This window comes from Pseudorasbora parva, chromosome 2 (genome assembly GCF_024679245.1).
Source record: "Pseudorasbora parva isolate DD20220531a chromosome 2, ASM2467924v1, whole genome shotgun sequence".
Lineage (NCBI taxonomy): Eukaryota > Metazoa > Chordata > Actinopteri > Cypriniformes > Gobionidae > Pseudorasbora > Pseudorasbora parva.
Window position 1 is genome coordinate 8,950,021 of NC_090173.1, and position 22,742 is coordinate 8,972,762.

Genomic DNA, 22,742 nt, shown 5'->3' on the forward strand with positions numbered 1-22,742 from the left:
ACCAGCTCATCATGAACAGTTTAAACCAGCGTAGACCAGCTTATGACCATCATAAACAAGCTCATCATGAACAGTTTAAACCAGCGCAGACCAGCTCATGACCATCATAAACCAGCTCATCATGAACAGTTTAAACCAGCGTAGACCAGCTTATGACCATCATAAACCAGCTCATCATGAACAGTTTAAACCAGCGCAGACCAGCTCATGACCATCATAAACCAGCTCATCATGAACAGTTTAAACCAGCGTAGACCAGCTTATGACCATCATAAACCAGCTCATCATGAACAGTTTAAACCAGCGTAGACCAGCTTATGACCATCATAAACCAGCTCATCATGAACAGTTTAAACCAGCGCAGACCAGCTCATGACCATCATAAACCAGCTCATCATGAACAGTTTAAACCAGCGTAGACCAGCTTATGACCATCATAAACCAGCTCATCATGAACAGTTTAAACCAGCGCAGACCAGCTCATGACCATCATAAACCAGCTCATGACCATCATAAACCAGCTCATCATGAACAGTTTAAACCAGCGTAGACCAGCTTATGACCATCATAAACCAGCTCATCATGAACAGTTTAAACCAGCGTAGACCAGCTTATGACCATCATAAACCAGCTCATCATGAACAGTTTAAACCAGCGACGTAGACCAGCTTATGACCATCATAAACCAGCTCATTATGAACAGTTTAAACCAGCGTAGACCAGCTCATGACCATCATAAACCAGCTCATGACCAGCTTAAACCAGCTCATGACCAGCTTAAACCAGCTCATGAACAGTTTAAATCAGCGTAGACCAGCATAAACCAGCTGTCATACTTCAAAACATACCTAAACAGCATGCTGTTTTTGTTTTTTTCAATAGAGATGTGCTTTTTTTTTATTTCAAAAGAATATATTTTGTGAGTTTGAAGATAATTCGCGTGACCTTTATCCTACCAACAATGGGTGGCCTAATCCGCCTCAGATTTAGAAAATAAATTTAAAGGAAGCAAAAGCGTTCAAAATATTACTAAACAAGTGTATAATTAGTTTCAGACACTCATTAATAATGATACAATTATTCAATATTTACTTATCCATTTCGTTGCAAATGCGGTTTAGAGAAAGCCCGTCCACACACACACTTCTGATTTTTGATTGATTTGTTGCCTCAAATTTCTCATCGCTGGATCTTACCGCAGCGTGTTCGGTTATGGGTCAGGGTATATTCTGGCAAACCGTTTGCCAATCACGTCTAGCAATAGGCAAAGCAAACAGTTGTTCACGCCGTATACGAACACGTGATGGATAACTCGGCAAGCAAATCATTCGTTTACTTTTTCCCAGCGCGATTATTGATGAAGGAATTAAGTATAAGAGAATGAAGCAGCAAGAGGCGGGGTCAACAGTTAATCATTTCAAAGTTAAAGTTCGTAACTCAGCATTATATCATTATGGCACCTGAGCACGTGCAGCTGTAGCAAAGTATTATTGAAAGTATTAATTAAAATAAATAAATAATATTGAAGAATATTCTGTTTCTTCAGAATATCCTCCATTTTGACCATTTATGACCATTTTTAAATGCCCATACTTTATTTAAACTAAATGATTTTACTCAAGTAACCTAGAGGTTTTAATGAATATGTAGCTATGTATCTATAAAAATAGGATATTTGTTATGTACAACTTTCTTATTGAATTATTGAAATTATATATATATATATATATATATATATATATATATATATATATATATATATATATATATATATATATATATAGCTACAACAGAGTGCAACAGTTTGTTCTGGAAATAAAAACTAATTTTCTCCATAGGGAAATAGATTTTTAATAATATATTTTAAGCCTTTAAAGACAGGTCTGCTGTGGTATTTGCTCCTGCCGAAGCAATCAGTTTACATTACAACAGTAAAATATGCAGAAAATTAGAAATTCAATGCAAAAAAATAGCTCTTTAGATCTGCTCTCTCCCATGAAGCAATGCAAATAACAATGGTAATGTTTATGTGCATATATATATTTGTGTGTGTGTGTGTGTGTGTGTGTGTGTGTGTGTGTGTGTGTGTGTGTGTGTGTGTGTCTTTTTGTCTTTCAAAGACATTTTTTGTCATTTGTATTGTGATTCACATCGTAGCTGTTAGCCTGCTTCATGTCTTATAATGGTTAGTTATTATTTATTTTTTAATGAGTGGAAAAAACACTTCCAGAAACCAGCATTTTTGAAAAAGGAGGTGGGCACTAATGCGCTATGTAAGTATTATACATTTTGAAATAAAAGTATTAACATGTGACTTTCTGTGCTAGTTCTCTTAGTTCTCTCACAAATTAAATCCAAAAACATTCGTTATTTTTATTGGTACTATTTTTACAAGTAAGGTGTACATTTTCAAAACTCTCTCAAAAATCCAAACTGGTCACATTTGTTACACAGCTAGTCATTCTTTCAAAACCTGATCTTATGCATACTTTCAGTTGCACATATTTTCAGTTCACATTATCATTGTTTCTAACACAAGATTATTGTAATATGTAATAACATTTGGTTTAATCACCGAAACACAATGGTATGATCAATGTACATTTAACAATCAGCACATTCAACAGCATACAATGCAAGATACATGTTTCAAATCACCCTTGTTGCTGAATTATCTACAGTAACGTAGGTTACAGATGCCACATAAGAAAATGTGCTTACATTACCTAACTTATGTAACTGAATCCATAATATTTGTAATAGTATCTATTCAGTGTGTTATCAAAAGGTGGGATAAAGTTATGACACAGCCATGAGGTCCTGGGCTATAGAACAGAGTTTGCTGCCAATAGAGTAAATGTTCTCACTGTGCCATATGACTGAATCTACTGTAGTTGAGCTTTATAAGTGTGAGTTACAGTAATGTGGCAGCCTCTACCATGGAAATCTGTTTACAGTATCACATAGCATACATACTGTAATGTAAAATACTGTATCTGATTCCATCTGTCTTATCCATCCCTTATACTCTATTCTGCATGTTCACTCACACATACAGACTCATACCCACATGTCTGGTTCACTATCTCTCTGGGTATACATAGGCATGATTGTTTCTATGTATATTCTCTCCCCTTACACTAAACCTACCTTTCTGCATTTTTACATAAAAAAAAAGAATTCTGTATGATTTATAAGCTTGTTTTCTCATGGGGACCAAAGAATGTCCCCGCAAGGACAAGGATTTAGGATATTGCCGTCTTTATAGGGACATTTTGTCCCCATAATGTAGAGTTTACCAGGCCACACACACACTTTGAACATAGTGGTTATAATCTGAAATAAATAGCTTAATCTAAATAATCGAATAATCGAAAATGTACACCTTGCTTGTGAAAATAGTACCAAAGTGAATAAAAAAAAAACTGTTATGTGTCCACAAATCCCTTATTAACAAAAACCTATTCAACATAATACAATGTCATAGATTACTATTTTCCAGAGACACAACTTTGATTAATTAACCTCAAAACTGTTTCAAATGACTACATCTTACAAATGCAGATATTCAGATGAAATTACAAAATTAAAAAGAGCATCGCCATTCATAAAAGGTGCAGTGTGTACATTTTAGCGGCATCTAGTGGTGAGGTTGTGAATTGCAACCGCCCTCCACTCACCCCTCCTTTTTGAAACACATATGCTGCTCTCCACTATTAGACACGCACTTGCGAACTTCCCTAAGCACTTCCCCTCGGGGGAATCCCCGCCGCCATTTTGAAGTGCGTTCCACTTCGTGAAGTGGACAAGGGAAGTTTATACGGACGATTTTGACCTAGTGAGCGAGTCTATTTCATATGTACACTTCAGGCAGCTTCATATACCACAATGTAACGCGATTTTGACCTCACCGCATATCAAGTTTAATTTACCCCACCACAGACAACTCAATGATATTTTAATAATTTTTAAAAACCTTTAAAACAACCCAAACACACCTATACATATAGAATGCTGCAATTAACGATTTTGTAAAGAAAAAAAAGAAAAAAATAAATCAAATCCATAATGGATTCCAAGTGATCACGGGCTTAGGGCGTTCCAGTTCAGTCCATTGCAAAGTTTCCGCCAGTAGTGGGCACTCATGCAACGTAAGCAATGACGCACATCTGAGTGAACGAGACGAAGGGAAGTTAGCAAGAAAAGGGCATAAAAAAAAAAAAACTGGAACCATAGACTGTAAAAAAAAATATGGATGTAGTGTCCGTGACGTCACCCATAGGATTCCGATAAGTCGTTCTGAAGCGTAAAGTAGAGACGAACTGGCCGTCGCCATCATGGCAACGTGTCATCACAAGTCACGCTCGGATAAAAGAAAATGGGCAAAGAGGCGGGATGTGGGTGGAGCTTAGGTGACGCAATGACTACGGCAGATAAATGGCTATCCACCTATCACTCAAAGTAACCACGCCGTTAATTATGAAGAACTTTAAAGGGTTAGTTAACCCAAAAATTTAATGTATGTCATTAACTCCTCACCCTAATGTCGTTCCACACCCGTAAGACCTCTGTTCATCTTCAGACACAGTTTAAGATATTTTATATTTAGTCTGAGAGCATATGCAACTGTATACACACTATACTGTCTACTGTACTGTACTGTACACGCGCGAGAGATCCACTTCCGGCGCTTTCCGCGCTTGCGCAGACTAAAGCCAGAACGCACGAATGTCACAACAGAAAACAAGCACGCGCGCCCTCGGATCAGTCGGACGTAGTGGTGAACAAGAGGTAAAAACTATATAAATACTGTTCGTTTTCTCACACAAACCGCTGGTTTCGTGTCTTAGGCCATCAGTGTGTACACTCTAAAAAAAAAAGGTTCTTCAGTGGTTCTTCAGCGGTTCTTTAGGGTGGATAAGGTGCTATATAGCACCAATACCATATAGAGAACCTGTAAAGCCCCTGTGTGGTTCTTCAGCGGTTCTTCAGTGGTTCTTTGGGGTGGTTAAGGTGCTATATAGCACCACTGTCATAAAAAAAAAAAAAAAAAGCCCCTCTAGGTTCTGTCTCTCTTTTAGTTTCTTAATTTAGTTGGGGAATTGATTACAAAACAACATTAAATAAAATAAAAATATTCACATGAAGTTAACATGGTTCTCAACATTTTTGGCCCATAAAGGCCCCCAAATCAAATATATTTGAGCCCTCAAACACTTTTTGACCCCAGCAAAGTGATTCAAAACAGCTTTTTGCCATTGGTATTAAAAATTAAGCTAATGAATATGGGGCCTTCCCAACTTTTTAAAATTAAAACACAATAGATATTCAATACACACAAATTATAACAGTAGGCAGCTACCAAATCAAATCCACACTTGAACCATTTTCAAATCATCACCCATACATCGCTTATTAATAGCCAATACATTATAAATAAAAATTATAAAAAAAACCTCTTGGAAAAAAAAATTCTCCGCTGAAAAACTGATTTCACTTTATCACACCACTATAAAATGTTATTTACAGCGCCAAAACAAAGTTATCTTAATTATATTTTATTTAAGTATAATATTTTATACCTAATTTACTTTATTTTAATTTTATGTTTTGTTCATTTGTGTAGTCTAGCTTTAATAACATATTATGATGTCCGTATATTATATATATATATAAGATATAAACGCGCCAATCAGATGTACGCTGTTTGTGCGCGAGCGGTCCTACTCGAGAAACTGGGTCATTGTGTCGTTGCTCGTTGGACCTTTGGAGCCGGCGTCGTCGTTATGAAGAGAGACTGAGGAGAAAGAATCTTGCCCAGGTGAGTGTCATACCTCCAACTGTCACATAAATATGCTATTAAAGTTGAGTTCCTTGTTAGGGGGACATTTTGTTGGTATTTTAAAATGTTGTACCGTGTTTTGAGTAATGTTAGCCGACTGTGTGGAGCCTGACCAACTGTGTTGACTAATTTAACTTAGTTAAGGATTTTTTTTTCGCAATAAACAAAGCGAATAACATCCTAGTGACGCTCAAAAAGAAAAAGGATAATAATTTCTTACACTCGAGCCAGAGTTGCAGCAGTAACGTTTTAGTAACGTTAACGTTAAGTTATTTCAACCAAATACACTGAAACGCCTTTGGTGTAACGTCAACCGACAAAGCTCGAGAGACAGAGGGGGGTTTAAGTTAACGTTAAGGAGATACGGTTAGGGATATTTGTTGCTTAACTAACACTGAAGTGTAACGTTAAGTAATAATTAAGGATAACGTGGTCGTTCGTTTCGTGACCAACTATTTAATCTTTTTTTTTTTTTTTGAATCGCTGATAGAGATGACAGCCACGGTCCTAGAGGTGGGCTTTATATAACGTTAGCTGCACCGTTCCCATGGATACTGTGTCTAGTAACGTTAGTGAATATGAAATAAAAATAACATATGCACAACTTCTTAACTATTAAGTTAAAATTATAATGTAAGCATACTTATGTTAACCGTTTAAAGCTCAAATAATGTATTTAATCTTACATGCAAGAGGTGTAACATTACATAGTGTAAGGTTACGTCAAAGACTTCTATGCAAATGTAACTGGAATGGAAGCAAACAACAAATTCTTTAACGTTCCAGCTCTATTAATTTAGGCTATTTATCATTAGCTTAATTATTAACATTGGCCAATTTCATGTCATGAATATTTGCATGTAACTGTTAATGAATTGGTTTGAAGATCATTTTCAGTTAAGGCTGTGCATCATCAATGTCACGATACGATACACATCACGATATGGATCAATTTGTAATTACATTTCTTTTGAGCAGAGTTTAGTAATGTTAACAGTAATATCTGTTTATTGAATAACCAGTGCCAGTGTTTCTGTTATAACAGTTGTGATAACTGAAAAACTATTTAGTTTATGTCATTTAAAAAAAATTAAGAGTTAAATTAAATAAATTGTCACAAGAACAGCTTGGTTCAATATCGATTATTTTTGGCTACATAACAGGTATGCCACATGCATGGCAAATTTTCTCAAGGAATAGGATACACATCTCTTAACTGATGCTGTAAACTATAGGAGTCAGTTGAAGCCTACTATAATATTGAAGGTAAAATTGAACAGATTTGTACAAACTCTTAAATTACACAAGGATTTTTTTAAATAATAATAAAGTTAAAATATTTGCTAAACAAATGACATATTTCTACTCAAATTTGTTTTTTAAAGTATAAACATTTAAATGGTGGCTGTCAAACAAACTTTCTCAATTCACATTTGGTGTAGCAGCAGAACTTTGGTGTCTGTTCATCTAAGACAAATTTTATTAATCTTTATAGATTCCTGTGTAAGTGTGTTTTGTATTTGTACCCACATTTGTAACAATTTCAATACCCCTATAGGTTGATGCAGGAGAAGATGAACAAAGTATTAGGGGACATCTAGAGAAGCTTCAACCAAACATAGAGCTCCTCAAAGAAAAAATGGTGTGGAAAATGTTTTTGTCCAACCATAGCACAGAGGAGACTCGTTTCAGACTGGTGAAAATGGTAAGTACAGTAGTGTGTTGATTGCCTCCTTATGTATGACTATTTTTTAATATGTCTTTTTTTACTTTAGCCAACAAATTCTTACACCGCTCTCTGTAATGGCACAGAGACCTTCAAGTTTCACGGAGTCCCCTTAAGGACAAGTTCAGGCGAAAGATTGACGACTGTGAAGATGGCAGGCTAAAAAAAGGTAATAAGGGTGGTGCTATAATTCAACAAAACAAGAAATTGGCTCTACCTACAGTTCTGTTGGTCTGGAGTGCATTTCCCGTATAACGAAGTAACGCAGGTGGTGGAGTAATAACTGCTTTTAATTAATTATTTTGAGATAGAATTCATGCTAGATCTTTTGCTATACATTATGGACATGGCACCTGAGGCCTAATTCTTATTTTTCTCAGTTATTTTGCTTCATTTCCTGATTCAATCAAAGGCTCTTTCTTACGTACTAGAGCGCGTCCGCACATGCGTACTCTTCAAAAAAGGTCATTTAATATGTGTAATGATAAACAGGACGGAAGCAATTGCAATGCAAAAGACAATGTTTAATGAACAGATACTCAGTAAAGTGATGGAAGATCGTTGCACAGATCCTTCTGTGATGAAGCCGTAGAGCGGGAACACAGACAGCAGGAGATCGTGACGCAGGGACTGAGATGGGATCCTGATGACTGTGTGCAAAGTGAGGATAAGTCCGTGGTGAGTTGGTGAGATCGACAATAGAAGAGTCCAGAGTCCGGTGCACAGGAAACACGAGGAACATGGAACAGGCACGCGACACGGGGAACTCAAACAACGATCTGACAACATGGAGAGGGAGAGAAGACATTAAGTAGGCTGTGATGATCATGAACAGCTGCCGCTGATCAGGCTAACCAGTGACCACGCCCCTCAGAACAAACAACGTAACGAGACACACCCACACAACATACACCTGCACCACATACACACACACAAGACTAGAATGAGACAGCGGATTTACCAACCGTGACAGTACCCTCTCCCCTAGGAACGCCTCCTGGCGTTCCCAGACGACCCTACCTGCCGACGGTAATCATCGATAAGGGAGTGATCCAGTATGTCTCGAGCAGGCACCCAACTCCTCTCCTCTGGACCGTAACCCTCCCAATCCACCAAATACTGGAATCCGCGTCCCCTCCGTCTCGAGTCCAGAATACGATGTACCGAATAAGTAGGTTCCCCATCTACGAGTCGCGGCGGTGGGGGAACCGGGACAGGCGGATTAAGATGTGAATGAAACACGGGCTTGATCTTGGAAACATGAAAGGCGGAATGAATTCTCCTGTACGCCGGAGGAAGGTTGAGGCGGACTGTCACCGGACTAATGATCTTGGTAACAGTGAATGGGCCAATAAATTTGGGAGCAAGTTTATTAGAGACGGAGCGGAGTGGAATGTTCTTGGTAGAAAGCCACACTTCTTGACCCACGACGTATACGGGTGGCTTAGACCGGTGGCGGTCGGCTTTAGCCTTGGTGCGCGCCCCCACTTGGAGTAGAGTCTCGCGGGCTCTAGTCCATGTGCGGCGACACCTCTGGACGAAGGCGTGAGCGGAGGAGACCGCGACCTCGGATTCCAGGCTAGGAAAAATTGGTGGTTGGTACCCTAAACTACACTTAAACGGGGAAAGGCCCGTAGATGACACTGGTAACGAGTTATGAGCGTACTCAACCATAGAAAGTTGTTGACTCCAGGAAGAAGGGTTCTTGGAAACCAAACATCGCAACACCCTTTCAAGATCTTGGTTGGCTCGCTCAGACTGACCGTTGGTCTGGGGATGGTAACCCGAAGACAGACTGACTGTAGCTCCTAATAATCTACAAAACTCAGTCCAAAATTTGGACACAAACTGGGGACCTCTGTCAGAAACCACGTCCATCGGGAGGCCATGTAACCGAAAGACGTGATCAATGACGGTGACCGCTGTCTCCTTGGCTGAAGGTAATTTGGGCAAGGGGATGAAATGAGCCGCCTTCGAGAATCGGTCCACAACAGTCAAAACAACCGTCATACCCTTAGAGGGTGGGAGGGCGGTGACAAAATCTAGCGCAATGTGGGACCAGGGTCTCGAAGGGACTGACAGCGGTTGGAGTAACCCATCTGGAGGTCGGTTAGACGTCTTACCAACCGCGCAAACAGAGCAAGCCAAAACAAAATCATGGACATCGCGAGCCATTAATGGCCACCAAAACCGTTGCTTTACTAAGTGCTTAGTGCGACTTATCCCTGGATGACAGGCCACGTTGGAGCAATGACCCCATCGGATAACGTCGGACCGTAACCCCTCCGGAACAAACAAACGATTCGGTGGGCAACCGGGCGGAGGCGTTACCCCTTCTAGGGCCGTCTTGACCCTCGATTCGACCTCCCATACGAGTGTGGAGATAACTACTTTCTCCGGTAAAATACACTCGGGAGTAACCGGGCGCTCGGATGGATCAAAAATACGAGATAAAGCATCGGGTTTGATGTTCTTGGAACCCGGGCGGTACGAGAGAGTAAAGTCAAAACGTCCGAAAAAAAGTGCCCACCGAGCCTGCCTGGAGTTGAGTCTTTTGGCAGATCTAATATATTCAAGGTTCTTATGATCGGTCCAGACGATAAAAGGTACCCCCGACCCTTCTAACCAATGACGCCACTCCTCCAACGCTAATTTGACGGCCAACAACTCTCTGTTACCAATGTCATAGTTACGTTCGGCGGGTGATAAACGATGGGAAAAAAACGCGCAGGGGTGCATCTTGTCATCCGAGGAAGCGCGCTGGGAGAGAACTGCACCTACCCCCACCTCTGACGCGTCGACCTCCACCACGAACTGACGTGTGGGATCAGGGGCGACTAAGATGGGAGCCGAAACGAAGCGGCCTTTGAGGTTGGAGAATACAGCCTCAGCTGTATTCGACCACCTGAACGTCGTTCTGGGGGAGGTCAAGGCAGTCAGAGGTGCGGCTAGTTGGCTGAAGTTGCGAATGAAACGCCGATAGAAGTTGGCGAATCCCAGAAACCGCTGTAGGGCCTTACGGGAATCTGGACTTGGCCAATCTATCACAGCCTTCACTTTGTCAGGGTCCATGCGCACTCCCTCGGAAGAGACGATGTAACCTAGGAAGGAAACAGACTGTGCATGAAAATCGCATTTCTCCGCCTTGACAAAAAGCCCATTCTGTAACAGCCTCTGAAGCACTTGTCTGACATGTTGCACATGTTCCTGGAGAGACGAAGAAAAAATCAATATGTCATCCAGGTAAACATATATGAACTGGTCAACCATGTCTCTCAACACGTCATTGACGAGTGCCTGGAAGACCGCTGGGGAGTTGGAAAGGCCGAAAGGCATGACCAAGTATTCAAAGTGCCCCCTGGGGGTGTTAAAAGCGGTCTTCCATTCATCCCCCTTCCTGATGCGAACCAAATGATATGCATTGCGTAAATCCAATTTTGTGAATATGGATGCTCCCTGTAACCTCTCAAAAGCTGAAGACATCAGCGGCAAAGGATATGTATTCTTTACCGTGATGTTGTTCAGCTCTCGGTAATCAATACAAGGTCGCAGAGAACCATCCTTCTTACCCACAAAAAAGAACCCCGCCCCCGCTGGAGAAGAGGAAGGTTGGATGAACCCGGCCGCTAGAGAATCAGAAATATATTTCTCCATGGCCTCCCTCTCAGGAACAGAAAGAGAGTAAAGTTTGCCCTTAGGCGGAGATTTACCTGGCACTAAGTCTATAGCACAGTCATAGGGACGATGCGGAGGAAGAGAAGCAGCTCGAGACTTACTGAACACCTCCTTCAGGTCCCGGTACTCTGCGGGCACGTTTGACAAATCCGTCGCCTTCTCCTGAAACACAGAAACAGAAACAGAAGAACAAGCAGAGACAAGACAAGAGCCATGGCAGGACTCGCTCCACATGGACACAGAATCGGAGCCCCAGTCCACCCGGGGATTGTGCTTAACCAGCCAGGGGTGTCCTAACACAATGGGTGCGACGGGTGAGTGCATGAGGAGGAAGGAGATGGTCTCAGTATGGTTGCCAGAGGTGATGAGGGTTATGGGTCCAGTGGAAAGGGAGATGTTGGGAAGTGGTTGTCCGTTGAGTGCACTGACCGAGATCTGGTGAGGAAGAGATGAGATGGGAAGATGTAACTTGTGCGCCAGTCGAATGTCCAAAAAGTTGCCCTCAGCTCCGGAATCCACCAGTGCCCGTGCGTCGTGAGTCTTGTTGTTCCCCCATCTCAGTCTTACCGGAAGGAGAGTGGATGGTGAGGTCTTCCCGGCGGAGATCCCACCCGATAGTAGCCTCAACTTTACTACCGGGCTTGATCTTTTACCGGGCATGAGTGTAGAAAATGTCCCCGGCCTGCACAGTACAAACATAGTCCTTGGGACCGCCGCCTCTCTCTCTCCTCCCGGGAAAGCCGGGCTCTCCCTACCTGCATGGGCTCGTGATCGATGGGACCGACCGTGTTCTCCTCCAAGCTGCCGCAACCTCTGGCGCCTCCGTGGTCGTGGGTCGATTGAACGTGTCGGCCCAGTCGGCTAATGCGAGCGTCCACCCGCAGTGCCAGATCGATGAGGTCGTTGAGTTGAGGAGGCAGATCCAGCATGTAAATCTCTTGTTGAACACAGTCGGCCAGCCCATGCAGGAACATATCCCACTGTGCCTCCTCGTTCCATTTGCACTCAGCCGCCAGAGTGCGAAACTCGATAGAGTAGTCGGCCACTGAGGAGCTTCCCTGTTTAAGGTCGGCGAGTCTTCTCGCCGCTTCTTTGCCCGCTACCTTCCGGTCGAACACTCTCTTCATTTCGGCGGCTAGTGCATGGAACGAGGCGCAGCATGGTTCCTTATTCTCCCACACCGCCGTTCCCCACAGAGCCGCTTTACCCTTAAGTAAAGTCAGGACGAATGCCACTTTAGACTCCTCTCTCTCGAATGTCATAGGCTGTAGCGAAAAATTCATAGAACATTTGGTTAGAAACGCTCTACAAAACTCAGGCTCACCAGAGTAACTCTCAGGAACGGGTAGGCGTGGTTCAGGATGATGGCTCCTCTCTGGTCTGACGGGGGAAACGGCCGGTGTGGGTGGCACAGTGGGAGCGCTCAGGCGTTGGATCTGCTGGGTGAGCCCGGACACCTGCGTCACGAGCGCTTGGACAGCGCGTCCGGTGGAAGAAATGCTCTCCTGCTGCTGATCCATCCTGGCAATGCTATGCTCCACGAAATCCTTCAAGGCAGATGCACTTGCTGCTTCCATGATGGGTCAGATCGTTCTGTAATGATAAACAGGACGGAAGCAATTGCAATGCAAAAGACAATGTTTAATGAACAGATACTCAGTAAAGTGATGGAAGATCGTTGCACAGATCCTTCTGTGATGAAGCCGTAGAGCGGGAACACAGACAGCAGGAGATCGTGACGCAGGGACTGAGATGGGATCCTGATGACTGTGTGCAAAGTGAGGATAAGTCCGTGGTGAGTTGGTGAGATCGACAATAGAAGAGTCCAGAGTCCGGTGCACAGGAAACACGAGGAACATGGAACAGGCACGCGACACGGGGAACTCAAACAACGATCTGACAACATGGAGAGGGAGAGAAGACATTAAGTAGGCTGTGATGATCATGAACAGCTGCCGCTGATCAGGCTAACCAGTGACCACGCCCCTCAGAACAAACAACGTAACGAGACACACCCACACAACATACACCTGCACCACATACACACACACAAGACTAGAATGAGACAGCGGATTTACCAACCGTGACAATATGGCCTTATACATATACATAATACATAAAGGACATTTGTATGTATTCGAAAAAAGTCCCGGCTGAAACATTGTCCCTCACATCACCCCCTCTCCCTCTCATTTCTGGCAATGGGGGGAGGGGGAGATGAAAGGTAGGATGTTTGACCTGGGACTTTTTACTGCGCTGAGTACTTAGTGCTATTCCGCCATACATTATAGTTCTCCTTTTTAATCGGCTTAGAAAAGCACCACATTTTATTTTGTGTCACCATACTTGATCGTTCAGCTATTCGTGTAACTGTATTTAAATAGGGAAACCGTGGAGGTGTTTGGTGGCTTCTAACTTGATCTCTGTTTGGTACCATAGTGAATGAACTGGGCTTAGTGGGCTAAGCTAAATGCTATCAGATCGTCAGCGCGAGTCAGAGAGATTAAGTGCACGCACTCCGACGAGAGAGGTATGCGTCAACTCGTCTTAGTTAAGGGAATAACATAGTTTAATGTGAAAAAAGCGGTAAAGTATCCTTTTAAGTCCACGTCATGCAAACAAGAAACTATGCTTCTAACCAAAGGTCTAGAGCTGTCGTTCCAACAACACAAGTTTACGATGCAGTTTGCGAAAGTTCAACGATTTGGTGTTTTCCGACACCATCGTTCCAATGAACGATGTCGGTAACAACGGAACTTGCGACCATAGTTGGCTAACGATGGGGAAACTCACCCCGGATTGACTTGAAAATTAACATGCAGTTTCTTTTCTGGACCTGTTATGAAGTTTTATGTAGCATCATTTCTCAAAGCTAAAGTCTGAACATTCTGTTTTTGCTTCAAAAGAGAAAAATTATACAACCTAATTTTAACATCTTTGTTGGGATTGGGATTAAAATGCAGTGGTTGCCTATCATTTTAAATGGGTACAGACAGTTAAGGCAGATAGACTGGCAATACCAGATGAACTGGCAATCGCAATGTGCAAACACACAGTTTCTTCCTAAATGCTGTTTAACAGTAGCCTTGAAGTAGACGCACCCTTGCAGCAGCAAATCTAATTTGCAGCGAGTGTGGTCTATTAACTCATAAAATTGTGAACTGGAAAAAATAAACTCTGGTCAGGCCAATCACATTGTGTTTAAAGTTGGTGGGCGGGCTTAACATAATGACGGCACTCCAGCAGATTTGCGGTCTTGTGTAGGTTCCGCATGCAACTTGTAAACAAAGAAGCTGGCGAACGGCGGTCTTTCAAATCGGCTTTGGCCGCGACTCTGGAAGATTTGGAGTTAAGCTTTTCTTTGAGAAAAGAACAAAGAACGGCACTGAAATCATCCTTTAGAAAGGGAAGATGTGTTCAGAGTTTTACCGACCAGATACGGCAAATGTTTAATCTATCAACTAGTTCCACTTCACGTTGCTCTGGTTGGTTGTAGCACTATCCTATTGCGTGCAGAGGGAATTTGAAAGACAACCGTTTATCACGCCCCTTGGATTGAGCCCTGTCAACGGTGAGTCTGAGTCAACATCTTGATGTGGGTCTGGCTTGTCAGGCCAGTTCAAAAGGGAAGTGCAAGTAGATGCAAAGGGAGCGGTACACAGTCAATACTCAGGCAAGGACCCCCTCCGCTGGTGTGGCCTTACACTCCGTTTATAAAAATGCCAGTGAGCGTGTGGACTAGGCCTAAATTCACTATCCCTCATTCTTCGCTGGGTTCAGTGGTTGCACTTGCAAGCTATCACCATCATTATCACTCATTAGTGCACCAAACTTCAGCTCTCTTCACTTTACCACTTGGTCTGGTTTCTTCAAAAAGGACACACAACAGACTCTACCTGGTTTTGCACTGGAGTGCTTACCTATTATACTCACCTGATAAACCTACCTGTTGTTCCTGATCTGTCATCTGTCTTCTTTTTCCTGCGTTGTCTACTTGGATCTTCTTATCACTAGTCATCTACAACGCACACCACCTGCACAGAGAACCACGTATCACCACCAGCTAAGTCTTCAGTAAACCAGCATCATTGTTGCATTCCCACTTTGTTATCCTATCTTTACAATAAAGACTTTTTGTTTCACTTATCCCCCTTGTCTGTCCTCTTCCTTGTGCATGACAGAAGACCAAACCACAAAAAGAAAACATGAGCTGGAAATTCACTGGAGAGCGTCGTTCCCCAGTATGCTTTACAGCCAGCCCCAGAGTCTCATCCTAAGATGGGTGCCTTGTCAGAACTCCCTTCCTAAAATTACTTCTCGTCTGAACTTGTGTCCTAAAATGGCCAATGATTTCAATTCACTTCCTTTTCTAGGATCCAGTAGCAACTACCTTTCTTGTCCAGAGGCGAGTCCCTTCCTCGTCAAGAGCCCAGAGGTGGCTCTAGTCCATGAGTCCACTCTAGTTAGTGAGTTTACTCTCATCCCAGAGGACATTTCTGTGCCTATATAAAGCTAGCATATGTGTCTTGGCCACACACACATCGGCTCCAACCCCTGCACTGCCTTGACATCCCGAACTGCCTGCACCTTCATGGCTTCCAGAACCGCCTTCACCGTCATGACTTCCTGAACCGCCTGCCCCGCCATGATCTTCCAGAACCCCCTGCACTGCCATGGCTTCCTGAACCACCTGCACCGCCATGGCTTCCAGAACCGCCTGCACTGCCATGGCTTCCAGAACCACCTGCACCGCCATGATCTTCCTGAACCACCTGCACTGCCATGGCTTCCTGAACTGCCTGCACTGCCATGGCTTCCTGAACCACCTGCATCGCACCGCCATGATCTTCCAGAACCCCCTGCACTGCCATGGCTTCCTGAACCACCTGCATCGCACCGCCATGATCTTCCAGAACCCCCTGCACTGCCATGGCTTCCTGAACCACCTGCACCGCCATGGCTTCCTGAACCACCTGAACTGCCAACTGCGCCCTGGTCTCCAAATCAACCGGTCTTCCTGTACCATCCTTGAGACAACCTGCTCTGATGAACCATAATGAGTCCAGGACGCAGACGCCCTCAAACAACCCCAGCATTCCTCTTGTTCCACATCTACACTCACTCCTCATTATCACCATCGTTATCACTCATTAGCATACCCTACTTGCGCTCTCTCCACTCCACCATATTCTCTGGTTTCGACAAAGAGAAGCATCACAGACCAGGCCTGGTTTTGCACTAGAGTGCAAAATTATATTATATACTTTTATACTCACCTGAGAAACCTACCTTTTGTTCCTGACCTGTCATCTGTCTTCTTTTTCTTGTGTTGTCTGCTTGGTTCTCCTACTAACCAGTCATCTACATCGCACACCACCTGCACAGAGAACACTGTGTCACCTGACATTCATCCATGCTTGTGTTGCATTCCCGATTTGTTCTCCTATCGTTGCAAAAAAGACTTGTTTCACTTACCTCCCATGTCTGTCCTCCTTTGTTCCCTGCAGGCAAAGAGGGGTATTGCAACTTGTCCCAATGTGCATGTGATGAATGCCTGTGTATTTGTACTAGTCAAATTAAGTATACTTTGAATGGCTGTGCGTTCGCCTAAGCGTACATATAAAAAACAAAATATACCTTGGGCATTAAACAGTAATGAAGGTTAAAACAAACAAAAAAGTATTGGCTAAAAGCATCCCCCATGTTATGTTATTCTAATGATGTTATTTTGTTTAAAGGCCTACAGTTGGAACCAGCTATTTTGCTCTTGCCTGCACTGTTGAAGGATGACCCGAGGTTGCTGTTTGAAGTTGAGGTGAGCCTTGAACAGTTTACTAGTGTGTAAAGCACAATCTAATCAAAGCACTACCCTTATTACTTACACTCGCATTTTATTATGCAAATTATTTTAATTCAAACATTTGTTTTTTTGTTTGTTGGTCTCTTCAAACTATCTTGTTAAATTGAAGAGACAATTACATTCAATATAGAAATAAATATGAGAAGATGGTTAATGCTATTATTTCCTCTCCTCCAGGGCCATGCTCAGACCAGCCCTTCTGACATCCTAGCACCTAAAATGGTGCTTAAAGGCTGCAGGGAGGGTCATCCCCTGCAGTATGACCACATTTTACTCACTTTGGATGGCCAGGTAATCACTGAGGAGAGTGAGGAGATCTCAATGGCACTGGGGCCTACTCTTGTGTGTTGTGTTTGGAGTCCAGTATTCTACAGGAATCAAAAATACACTGACCTTTTTTGACTGTAGTTTTAAAATAAAAGGATGGAGCCGGACTTCCTGTCACCATAAAAGATGTGTACAGTTCAATCTGTGACAAGATTTAAGTGATATATTCTCTCTTTTTTCCAGTTTTAGTTCCAGTATATGATTGTTTTTAAAATCCTGAAGGACTTGCAAATGGCTTGAAAGCTTAAAGGGTTAGTTCACCCAAAAATTGATTCAAGCTGATAGAAGAGCAACTTTGACTGAAAAAGCCACTTGTTACAAATAAGGTATGCCGCAAAGCATTTGTGAAGCCACAACACGCACAACCTTGAGGCGGATGGGCTACAACAGCAGAAGACCCCACCGGGTACCACCCATTTCCACTACAAATAGGAAAAAGAGGGTACAATTTGCACAAGCTCACCAAAATTGGACAGGTGAAGACTGGGAAACGAACAACATTAGGGTAAGTAATTAATGACAGAATTTTCATTTTTCGGTGAACTAACCCTTTAACTCTGATTGCAAATGGTTGTATAAGCAGTTTTATTGTATATAATAAGCTATTAGAAATTAGTTAATATGAATGCATGAGTGTATGTATCATACATCTGTATGTAGAATGAATTCAAATGGTGAAAAGTAATCATAAGAGGTCTATAATACCTGTAGAAGGGTGTACAACTACTGTCTTTGAGTAGACTTTAGGCCGGGGACACACTGCAAGCGTGCCGTGAGCGTCTCGGCTGCGTGGCGTGTCCGTTTTTATTTCGGCTCCCGTGTTAACCGGTTAGCGCTTGCATACTGCCTGCGTCAGCCGAGCCGCGCGGAAAACGGAAAACGCGTGCATGCTTCAAATAGAAAAGACGTCTATTTTTCACGCGACATGCGAGCGTGTTGGAAGCGTTTCTAGGCAAAATAGCATAGGAAAAGATGTTTATATGCCATTTTGACACGAATACATATTAATAAATGACATTTTCATGTTTGAAAGTCTTTAGGTTAACATAAATGCAGATATAGGCCTACTTGTACTAATAAAAAACAACATAATTATCGATTTTGAAATATTAAACCTGTCAATACAGAACGAAATATTCTGTAGCCTATTTTGCCGTCAATACCATATGTATGGTCAATAGGCTACTTCTGACGTTGTCTTTGCTGTATCAATAGGCAATATATTTATATTTAACCTGAAGAATAGGGCTTCCCAGCAGCAGCAGCGCCGCGTCAGACACGCTTCTAGTGTGCAAAGACAGAGAAAACGCCAGGCAGCCGCCCCGCGGCTGACATGCAGCAGAAACGCCACGCTTGCAGTGTGTCTCCGGCCTTAGGGTTCTATATTCTCTCTCGCTTTCTTCCAGTGTTCCAGTTTTGTATTTATTTTTTTCAGTTTGCATGTGATTGTATTAAAGTTTTTGAGCAATTCCACTCACTCATTAATCTGTTACAAACTCTCAAAATTTTCCAAATAAAACATGTTTGTAAAAAACAAAACAGGTCTCTTTTTCAAAAATGTACATATTTCAAGTGTGTTGCATTTTTTATGTGTGTAGGTATATTGTAATGTTTATGTATAGTCCCTGACTTGTCAGCACTGATTTTATTTGCTACTAAGATTAATCAATTAAATGGTTTTGAAAGTGTAATTTACTTTGTTTCTCAGAAAGCATTTAATACAGTATTTTAAATCTTTAAAACCACAATTTGGTAAGAATTATCATTTACCTTTTAAGTAAAAGTTGTAATTAAGAAGCTTATTGACATCAGAAGCGTATCTGACATGATAATGGACCCTACTATCTAAAAAAAACTATATATATAAAAAAAACAATATATGGCACCTCTAATTTGACAAATGTGCTAGAAAGCTACTTGATGAATAGGTGCTATATAGCACCGAAAAAGGTTCTTCTGATTATGAACCAAAAGAACCACTCCTGGTGCTATATGGCACCCCTAATGGTTCTATATAGCACCATTTGACAAAGGTGCTATATAGCACCTTTAAAGATAGGTGCTATATAGCACTGAAAAAGGTTCCCCTATGATTACGAGCCAAAGAACCATTTTTAGTGCTATATAGCACCATTTTTGTTTAGAGTGTACTTGCGATGGGGGATTGTTTAATTTGGACTTCTCCGTGTATGCTCTTTGAGGTGGTGACCATAGACCTGCATTATGTGAAGCACAGACAAAAACGGTTTGACCTAAAATTATCAAAATCGAAACTACTGGGGAAACAAATACTGCTACATCTAAAATTTAAATAATAATAAAATTTAATTTCAAAGTGAACTATCCCTTTAATTAGAATCTCTTGAAGCATCGAAAATACATTTTGGTCCATTCATCATGATTCGGATCGCGTGTCAAACTGCCAAACTGTTGAAATCACGTGACATTGGCGATCCGAATCATGACTCAATAAGCTGATTCATGACCGTTTGAATCTTTATTTGAGGTTTGAAAACAAATGCAGAAGAGAAGACAATGCTGAATAAAGTCATATTGTTTGTTATTTTTGGACCCAAATGTATTTCTGATGCTTCAAGAGACTCTAATTAACCCACTGATGTCTCATATGGACTACTGTGATGATGTTTTTATTCCCTTTCTGGACATGGACAGTATAGTGTGGATACACTTATAAACGCTCTCGGACTAAATATAAAATATCTTAAACTGTGTTCTGAAGATGAACGGAGGTCTTACGGGTGTGGAACGACATTAGGGAGAGGAGTTAATGACATACATTTCATTTTTGGGTGAACTAACCCTTTCGAGTTATAAAAAAAATCACCCCTCTCACAGTTGTCATTAAGGGCAAAATTAGCTGTATAGACCAAAACCACAATTTGTACCAAGCTGTAAACATGTTTTTTTTTTTTCCGCTGTAAAGTTTGGAATTTTAACATGGGGCTCAATGAGATTCTGCTCCTTCTGGAGCCTGCCTCTAGTGGCAAAAGAGACCACGGGAGGCTGCCGCTTGACTGGAACACAGCAATAGAGAAGCTACGGTGTCCAACACAGGACAAAGATGTCATCCCCTGAGACAGCAGAGTGACTAGCATTCTGTAGAGCAGTTTGTTCGTTTAGGGCTACTAGAAACACGGTGGCACAAAATGCCAACCTCACTGTTAGGGGATCTGTGATGTACAGAAATGGCTCATTCTAAGTTAATAACTTAGTTATGTATATTATATTGTATTTCTGTCAATAAAGCCTCATAAACACTACACACTGTACCTTTAAATGATATGAGATTTTGTGCCATCTATGGTCAAGAGAAAAATGTGTGATGTGAGAGATAGATAGATAGATGGATGGATGGATGGATGGATGGATGGATGGATGGATGGATGGATGGATGGATGGATGGATGGATGGATGGATAGATAGATAGATAGATAGATAGATAGATAGATAGATAGATAGATAGATAGATAGATAGATAGATAGATAGATAGATAGATAGATAGATAGATAAGGCCTAGTTTACACTTTACAGCGCTCATTAACACAGCCTAAATAATGCATCGAAAAAATGAGACATGAACATGCACATATGCACATCATAACATCACTACATATCTGTGATTTAAAATGATCTTATTTGGATACAGAAGTTAGACTGAAATAATGTTTATGGTTATTTCAAATAGCTATGGACTAAAATAAATAAAAAATCAACAGGATTTAAAAATATATATATTATTAGTTAAATGTATGCATGTTTGCATTGCTTTTAAAAATGTATTTATTAATAATTAGGAGCTTTTCTATGTGTTATGATAACTAAATAAAGAAAAAGTGTTAATGTATATGAAAGTATGTAGGCTTTATGAAGTGTATATGAAAAAGTTTCAATGAAATAACAAGAAAAACATGTAAACTGAATGTGTATTATTTGCCTCCAGTACAGTCAGGTAGTCTATTTATTTATTTAGTTTATTTATTTATTTTATATTAAGACATAACATCGACGATATGCCATTGGATGCTTTCGATATTTTGATGGAATATTCTAGTCATTGTTAAAGTAGAGGGCAGTTTATCTTTCACTCAAGTGTTAAATTTGGATTAAAACAAACTTCTATCATTTTAATAGAGCTATTACACGTTTATTTAAAACCTAATTTGCAGGAACTTTAACTTTGAAATGATTAACTGTTGACCCCGCCTCTTGCTGCTTCATTCTCTTATACTTAATTCCTTCATCAATAATCGCGCTGGGAAAAAGTAAACGAATGATTTGCTTGCCGAGTTATCCATCACGTGTTCGTATACGGCGTGAACAACTGTTTGCTTTGCCTATTGCTAGACGTGATTGGCAAACGGTTTGCCAGAATATACCCTGACCGTTATGTCACGGACGTGATGTTGTTAGCGATTAGAAACTAGACAGCAGGGCAGAGAGCTAATATTTGTGTTTGTGTGTGTGTGTGTGTGTGTGTGTGTGTGTGTGTGTGTGTGTGTGTGTGTGTGTGTATGATCACTGTCATCTCTCAGGTGAGAAGCCTCACGTGTGTGTGGTGTGCGGTAAAGCGTTCAGTCAGAGCTCCAATCTGATCACACACAGCCGGAAGCACAGCAGCTATCAGCCGTTCAGCTGCCCGCACTGCGCGCTCCGCTTCCAGAGGCGACTGGACCTACAGCGCCACCTGCAGGCGCACGCGGAGGACCACAGCGCGCTGCATCACGGGACATGAAGTTCATCGAGCTAATGTTGTTGTTGTTGTTGTAAACACATTTGCTTCTGTCGAACTGGCTGCACACGTTGTTGCTTTGTGAAATGTGTCTGAATACTTCAGTTCACATGCCATGGGCTACTATAACTTCCAAGACCTGTAATTGGCTGTTTTGTGTGTGTGTGTGTGTGTGTGTGTGTGTGTGTGTGTGTGTGTGTGTGTGTGTGTGTGTGTGTGTGTGTGTGTGTGTGTGTGTGTGTGTGTGGGCATGTTTTTGTGACATATGAGGACTCAAATGTGTATAATGCCATGGGTCTGACACAGGTATTACAGGAGAGGGTGAAATATGAGGACATTATGGCCCCACTTTACAAAAGGCTTATAAATCACACAGGAGGAGTTTTTATGAGAAAGGAAAAATGCAGAATGTTTCCTGTGATGGGTGGGTTTAGGGGTAGTGTGTGTGTGTGTGTGTGTGTGTGTGTGTGTGTGTGTGTGTGTGTGTGTGTGTGTGTGTGTGTGTGTGTGTGTGAGAGAGAGAATTCCCGAGGAAAGTCACACAGATCTTCAAACTTTCCG

At 41.8% G+C, this 22,742-nt stretch overlaps 1 protein-coding gene and 1 long non-coding RNA gene across 5 annotated transcripts in view; both read left to right on the forward strand.

Annotated features, from left to right (window-relative positions):
• LOC137091521 (zinc finger protein Gfi-1-like) overlaps positions 1-22,235 on the forward strand; it is a 39,332-nt gene extending 17,097 nt beyond the window's left edge. For all 4 annotated transcript variants that reach the window (XM_067456030.1, XM_067456055.1, XM_067456037.1 and 1 more), the window contains one exon: positions 21,985-22,235. In XM_067456030.1, the coding sequence (XP_067312131.1) occupies positions 21,985-22,184 (200 nt within the window). In that variant the 3' untranslated portion in view covers positions 22,185-22,235. The remainder of the gene's footprint in view (positions 1-21,984) is intronic.
• Positions 7,492-17,491, forward strand: LOC137091540 (uncharacterized). Its single transcript, XR_010908099.1, has 4 exons — positions 7,492-7,547; positions 7,618-7,737; positions 16,982-17,058; positions 17,281-17,491. It is a non-coding gene; the product is annotated as an uncharacterized lncRNA (long non-coding RNA).
• Positions 22,236-22,742: the final 507 nt, after the last annotated feature.